The sequence below is a fragment of the Perca flavescens genome, unplaced genomic scaffold, assembly GCF_004354835.1.
Source record: "Perca flavescens isolate YP-PL-M2 unplaced genomic scaffold, PFLA_1.0 EPR50_1.1_unplaced_scaf_105, whole genome shotgun sequence".
Taxonomy (NCBI): Eukaryota; Metazoa; Chordata; class Actinopteri; order Perciformes; family Percidae; genus Perca; species Perca flavescens.
This window is the reverse complement of record NW_021166521.1, coordinates 1-7,500: the sequence shown is the minus strand read 5'-3', so window position 1 is coordinate 7,500 and position 7,500 is coordinate 1. Positions and strand designations below refer to the sequence as shown.

The 7,500-nt window shown below is 42.7% G+C and overlaps 1 protein-coding gene across 1 annotated transcript in view; it reads right to left on the bottom strand.

Moving 5' to 3' along the window:
* LOC114551483 (uncharacterized) overlaps window positions 1-7,044 on the bottom strand; it is a gene marked incomplete at its 3' end in the record, with an annotated part of 12,066 nt that extends 5,022 nt beyond the window's left edge. The window contains exons 1-8 of the mRNA XM_028572526.1: window positions 6,891-7,044; window positions 5,865-5,967; window positions 5,685-5,761; window positions 5,433-5,582; window positions 3,897-3,979; window positions 3,606-3,808; window positions 2,781-2,997; window positions 1,290-1,378 (exon numbers count right to left, since the gene is read on the bottom strand). Coding sequence (XP_028428327.1) covers window positions 1,290-1,378; window positions 2,781-2,997; window positions 3,606-3,808; window positions 3,897-3,979; window positions 5,433-5,582; window positions 5,685-5,761; window positions 5,865-5,966 — 921 coding nt within the window. The remainder of the gene's footprint in view (window positions 1-1,289; window positions 1,379-2,780; window positions 2,998-3,605; window positions 3,809-3,896; window positions 3,980-5,432; window positions 5,583-5,684; window positions 5,762-5,864; window positions 5,968-6,890) is intronic.
* Between the last annotated feature and the right edge of the window lie 456 nt (window positions 7,045-7,500).

The following is a 7,500-nucleotide window of genomic DNA, read 5'->3' as shown; positions in this document are numbered from 1 at the left end:
CCTGGACCCTAGGAGCCCCCTCAGCAGCACCACCTGGACCCTAGGAGCCCCTCAGCAGCACCACCTGGACCCTAGGAGCCCCTCAGCAGCACCACCTGGACCCTAGGAGCCCCCTCAGCAGCACCACCTGGACCCTAGGAGCCCCCTCAGCCGAATAGTGAGGGGAACCGATGAAGGCAGCACCAGAACCAAAGCCCTGGAACCAGACATCACCTAACCAATCCTGGCCTTGTCCACGGGGTCGGCATGCTGACACACTGGGGCTGTCCAATTAATCTCAATTTAAATCGGGATCATGATTTCGGCTCCCAATGATCACAGAAACACAATGATCGAGAAAAACTATTATTGATCTCATTACGTTTTGCAGGTAAACTCTGATTTTCTCTCGTTGTTCTGAATGAAAAAATTAAGTTTAAATAGGAAAAGTATTAAGGCAATTTTCACACTTGTAGGTGTTTTTTTACTGTTGATTTATTTAACTTTTTCCACTTTAATTTTATTTTATTTAAGTTCAATAATCGAATCAACATCTTTCCAGAATTATCGTGATTTCAATATTGACTGATATTTTCCATAATTGAGCAGCCCTAGCATATAGCTTTCTCCCCACCGAATATGGCTATTAAAGTCATGATTAAAAAACCCAAATGCTTGATCAAGGGCCCGGCCCGAGGATAGTGGTGGGAAATATCGTGGTCGAGTTCGGGCACACAATCTAAACTCTAATCTGGCAAACGTTGATGCAACGTTGTGCGAAACACTGAATAAATATGGAAAGAATCCGCGTGAAACTAAATAATCTGCTAACGAGCTGACAGGACTGATAGAAAGCTGCGTAAACATCTGGCCCTTAAAATACATTTTAACTCATAAAGAGACTAAACATTAGTTATCAAACAACAAACTGGGCTCCAGATATCTGGTTCTGCTTAGAGTCCCAGCAGGGTGGGTGTGTGTGTGTGTGTGTGTGTGTGTGTCTGTCCTGCAGATCTGACCTACAAACACACGCCAGAGATCAGTTCATGTTTACGAGACAATTACTCCTTCAAAAAGTACACACAGAGCTTTATAAAGTATCTTCTGGGAACATCACACACACACACACACACACACACACACACACACACACACACACACACACACACACACACACACACACACACACACACACACACACACACACACACACACACACACACACACACACACACACACACACACACACACACACACACACACACACACACACACACGGAACATGAAGACGGTGAGTCTGAGTCTCCTACCGGTCTCTGCTCTGAGCTTTGTGTCGTCCTCTTTCCTCCGTCTCCTTCCTCTCCTTCCTCCTCCTCTTCTTCTTCACTGGACAGAACGACTGCAGAAGGAAAGAGGAAAAGAGGATCAGAATAACAACCAGCCGACTGATCATCAGCAGTTTGTTCCGTTTAAAAACAAACCCAAAAACGTCGGGAAAGCTCCAAAAAATGTCAATAAAGCAACAAAAAACAACCTTCAAAACAAACCCCAAAACTTCTACAAATAAGTGTCACAAAAATTGTCCAAACGGCAGCAATAAAGCGCCAAATAAACTACAAAAACAGTGGCAAAAAAAGTAACAAAAAACTTCATAAATAGGGAACATAAAACAGCATTAGGAATAAAGAGAAATAGATTTAAAGTCAAGTTAAAAAGGTCCTAAACGTGAGGCCCAGGGCTGCGACTACGTGCTGAGAAACTACGGTAACTATGGTAACTATGGTAACTATGGTAACTTTCCCACCGGAGCAGTTTCTGCAGGTGCAGCCGGCATACTAAGGCTCAGTCCTTCCTGCATGTTATTCCATGTTATCTCTTCAGCTGTCCTGCACAATAAAAGGCAGAAACCCCCAGAAACACAAAACAAGCTGAAAACAGCTGATCCTCACCGCGTCGGCCTGAAAAACAACCCGAAAACTTCAAACCAGCGTCAAAAAATAGAGTTGAAAACGTCAAAAAACACAAAACGGCATTACAAACTAGAAAATTAGCCAGGACATTTTGACACCGAGCAGGTAACAAACAGGGAACTTTATGTTTTCATTGTTTCTACCGACAGTTGGTATGAACAGAGCCAAAAGTTTAAGTCCGGTGGACTCCATAGTTACATGTCTGCAACCGGCACAACATTTCCTAATTTTGACCAAATATGATGTATGAAGAGTGAAAACTGTAGGAGAGAGAGCAATATGTTTGGAAAGATTTCAGAGAATTGTCCTGCACCTCCCCCCTCTGTCCTCCCCTCTAACTCTCAACATTCTGGCCACATACACACACACTGGAAGATCTGAACCGGTTTGAAAACTGGACGATACGTAAACTGTGATTTGGTAGAAACCGAGCTTGATATCAGAATGCCCATTCAGCCATATAAAGGCCAACATATTGTCTTCGGTTTTGAACTTTTAATTATTTTTCTACATTAAAGTATGGCGATACAGCATGGCCCCAAAGAGGGGTTGTTTTGAGCTATGTTAAGCGATTTACCAAAGATTTCCCATTAAAGTCTACGGGAAATGTCGATTTCGTAAAAACCGTGCGGCAAATCTCTTAGAAAAGTCATATCACACCATTCCTGATCATTACACACGTTTTGATGTATTTTGTGTGCATGTGTTGGCAACGCTCCGTGACTAGTAGCGGGACAAAAATGTGTCCCAATAATAAGTATGGGGGATAATAGTCAGACTGAATGAAGCTAACCAGGGATTTAAACTCCTGAAGGTGTAGCTGTTACTCACTGGGTTCTGTCGGAGTCGCTTTCTTCAGGTTCCTGCCGGCGGCGAGCCAGGCCGTCCTGTCCAGGCTCCGCCTCCCGCCCAGGCCCCGCCTCCCTTCTAGGCTCCGCCCCCTTCCCGGTGGCGCCCTCAATGCGTTCCTGGTTCTGGGCGGAGACACGAAGTCGTCTTCTGAGGTTGGTTCTGACCCAGAGGGAGGAGAGTTCTCTCCTGCCTCGCCCTGAAAACAAACACATTTGTTTTAAGGAAGATAGAAAGAAGGAAGAGTCCGTAGCATCATACATGTATTTTCTCATATTTCACCAATATGTATCTTTATAAAAACATTATGTACATTTTTAAGTATGTAATGAGGGAAGGAAAGAAAAGGGAAGGCAGGACGCAGGAGGGAAGGAGGAGAGAAGAAACTAGAAAATATTCACATTTAACAAGCTGAAAACTTTGATTCACATCTATATATGACTGTTCTGAGATCTTTCTGCTTTTCACATCGGTTCACAAAAGAGGGACAAAAAAACAACATAAAAACCAACGAAAAAGCCACTAAAAAACATTGAAAAAGGGTAAAAAAAGTGACAAAAAGAACATAGAAAAAGCATAAAAAGCAACAAAAAAGTGACAATAAAAGCCTCATTAAAGCGACAGTAAAGTGGCGATTATCCCTTAATGTGTTTGACTGGTGTCTCTTTCTATGTTGCGGTGTTTGATGTTTCTATGATCTGTCTGGAGGAAGTTTAGACCAACCAGTCAGCGTCACATGATGACTTCTCTTTAGTTTGGGGAACATTTCAACTCTAAAGCCTTGAGAATCGTCTCCTGGATCTTTACCTTCGGCTTGGCAGCGTCCCCTCTCCTCCACGCCGGAGAACTCAGACTCCCAGCATGCCCTTCACCTCTCCTCCACGCCGGAGAACTCAGACTCCCAGCATGCCCTTCACCTCTCCTCCACGCCGGAGAACTCAGACTCCCAGCATGCCCGTCACTGCGCTGCTCAGCCAGAGAGTCCGGCGCCTCCACGGAGACGCTTTTATCTTTCAGAGGGAAACATGAAGGAGTCAAAGATCTCAGAGCCGAGTGACTGACGGAGCTTTTAAGAGTCTGAAATGTTTAAATGGTTACCATGGAGATCACTTCTCTTCTTCTGGGGAGGAGACGGGACGGCCGGCTGCAGCAGGCGGTCTGACGCTCTCTTAGGACGCCATCTGGTGGACGGACACACAACATGCTCTCATTAAAACCCTTTCCACATGCTCGAGTCTCTGATAGTTCTCTGTCCAACTGCATGTTATTCCCCGTCTCTCTTCAGCTGTCCTGCACCATAAAAGGAGGAAACACCCAGAAAGACAACTCCTCTACATGCAGCTGGTTCTCACTGAGTGGGCCTGACAAACAGTAAGGCTCCTTTAAAACAACCCATGATGGCTGCAATGAAGCAACATAAAGGCCATAAAAACAAACCCCAAAAACTTCAAACAAGCGTCAAAAAAGCAACCTAAAAAGCAACCTAACAAGCATCAAAAAGCAACCTAAAAAGCAACCTAACAAGCGTCAAAAAAGCAACCTAAACAGCAACCTAAAAAGCATCAAAAAGCAACCTAAACAGCAACCTAAAAAGCATCAAAAAGCAACCTAAAAAGCAACCTAACAAGCATCAAAAAGCAACCTAAAAAGCATCAAAAAGCAACCTAAAAAGCAACCTAACAAGCAACCAAAAAGCAACCTAAAAAGCATCAAAAAGCAACCTAAACAGCAACCTAAAAAGCATCAAAAAGCAACCTAAAAAGCATCAAAAAGCAACCTAAAAAGCAACCTAACAAGCATCAAAAAGCAACCTAAAAAGCATCAAAAAGCAACCTAAAAAGCAACCTAAAAAGCATCAAAAAGCAACCTAAAAAGCAACCTAACAAGCAACCAAAAAGCAACCTAAAAAGCATCAAAAAGCAACCTAAAAAGCAACCTAAAAAGCATCAAAAAGCAACCTAAAAAGCAACCTAACAAGCAACCAAAAAGCAACCTAACAAGCATCAAAAAGCAACCTAAAAAGCAACCAAAAAGCAACCTAACAAGCATCAAGAAGCAACCTAACAAGCAACCTAAAAAAGCAACCTAAAAAGTGTCAAAAACAAACCTTTAAAACAAACCCCAAAACTTAAAAAAAATAAAAAGTGTCAAAACGGCAGCAAAGAAACACGACAGAAAAGTAAAATGAACGCACCAAAAACTTGTTAAACAGAGTTGAAAACGTCAAACACAAAACTAACACAAATTACAAACAGAGATTTAAACTCAAGTTATAACTGCATTTAAAACACACTTTCCACATGCTTCAGTCTCTGATATTTCTGTTAAATGACCAACATTCAATACTCCCGAGCACACATGAAGGCAGCTTCATTTCATAATTGTTTTTGGTGCGTTTTGTTGCTGTCTTTTCTCTTCCCTGTTGTGTGTGTTGGGTTTCCGCACCCCGTGTTTCTATTGAATACTATAAAAAAAAAAAAAAGTATGATAAAGTATGTACTAAGTATTAAAATAAAGTAAAACAAAGTGACTTCTTTAAGCCGATGTGAAGCGTTATTCATGTGGATTTGGAAAGAGTAAGCGATGAATATTTAAAGACGAGTGGTAGTTTCTGTTTCTGTGATCAAACCTCACCCGTTTGAGAAGCAGCTGGATGACGACTCGGCTCTCTGTCCCGGCTGTGATTGGCTGCTCCAGCCTCGTCTGTGATTGGCTGTTGCTGCTCCTCTGTCGGGGACGTTGAGGCCCAGCAGTGATCGGACCACGTCCCTGAAGAGAGGCGCGCTGGACGCACGTTTGACATTTATTCTTTACATAGACACTCTTACTGGGCTGTTATGTGTTGATGTGATGCACCGTGTGGCCTGTAGGGGGCGCGCTACACACCTCTGTCTGTCTGCTGACGAGCCCAGAGAACTCCCAGCATGCATCCTGTCACCTCTGCCGGACTGATGCCCGTAACTCTGTTCAGACAAAACAAAATGGATGATCACAGTCATCAATTCAAAATCAGATATATACCACCTTAAAAGAACCAACAGCTAGTTAGTTATTTAGTAATACCACCTTAAATTCAGGGGCGGAGCTCTGGAGGCGGGACAGCGGTGACGTGTGCAGGGGGGCGGAGTCAGACCCTTTCTTTTTGGGGATTTTATAGGAAGACGCCATGCTGAAGACGAAAGAAAACAAACTCAGGCCAAACCTCTGACAAAAAATATAAAAATAAAATACTGGAACTATCCCATCTGGCTGCTGTTAGGAGAGGGTCTAATATAAGACTGGTACCATACCAAACTCCATTCATATATATGACAAGCCACACACACACACACACACACACACACACACACACATATAAAAACACAGACAACACTCACACACAACACACACAACGCAAACACACACAAGCAGGCAGCAAACAGAGACAGACAGACAGACAGACACACACACACACGCAGCTTGTCATTTAACAGGAAATATATATAACCAGTGGAGAATAGAAAGTATATGGCTGGAGATATGAGAAGATCGCCCAACCAAACTCCATTCAAAAACAGGAGGTTTTTAAACGCAGCGCCGCTCTATCTCATACACACCCTGACGCTAGCTGGGAGGACCAAAAGTACATATTCCTGCTTTGGACATTAACATTTGTGGATTATTTTAATGCCGAATCTACCAGAACATCTTACTTATTCATACAAGATAAAACATTTATTTTGCCACGTATGTACATTTTCATTTAGGCAGTAAACTTGTAAATAACAGCAATTCTTAACGGGGATCCTGCTTACAGTTGTAGCTCAGATACCTCTATACTCTGGCCTCAGGCACACACACACTGAGTCATTTCATCTTTCAGGTTAGTATTCATAGTAAATTACTTCTTTGTATTCTTGCTAACAGGAAGCTAAAGCTACATTTACCAACCTAACTAACCAAGCTAAGCCAGTTAGCAACGTTAGCTTCTGTCTGACGTCTCCTTCCTCTTGCTGTTAAATTAATTAAATGTTGGTGAACACTCCGGCCGGCTCATGTGACAGAGAGAGAGAGTATCTTCTGTCCGCGCGGTAAAAAAGTTAAAATACGTACTTTTAACCCCCCAGTGTGAGCAGAAGCTGCTATCCTCCAAAGACCCAGCAGCACAACAGCGATATGACAACATTAGCAACGTCTTCTTCTCTTGTTTAATGGGGGATCGCAAACAACTTGTAGGTGCATACCGCCACCTACTGTGCTGGAGTGTGTGTCATCATGTCATTTTACAATTATTTTAAATTCTACTCAACAACCTTGCAGCTTTTAAAAATGTAAATAAGGCCTTCGTGGTGATCCTGATCTCCTCTCCCTCCCCTTCTGATCCCAGTATCCCACCCTGCCTCCTGTACAATACTATCCTCAAATACAATATTATATGTTCAGCATTTTCTTCACTAGTCCTTTTCCCCATTAAAAACAAGGTGCCATTCAGTCCTGTGTGATCCACCCTGAGTCTTGTCATTATAATTTCCTCCCTCCTGGTCCCTTCGTATAATTCTTTATACTGACAGATCTTTGTAGTTTATAATATCTCCTTCCTTTTCTGTCGTCCTCCCACCATTTCTGCCATATTTCAAGGCCTTTCTTCTTAACCACCATCACCTTTTCCTAGTGGAATAGGAAGTGTTATTCCCTTTAATAATGACTCTTTTCTAGTTTGTCT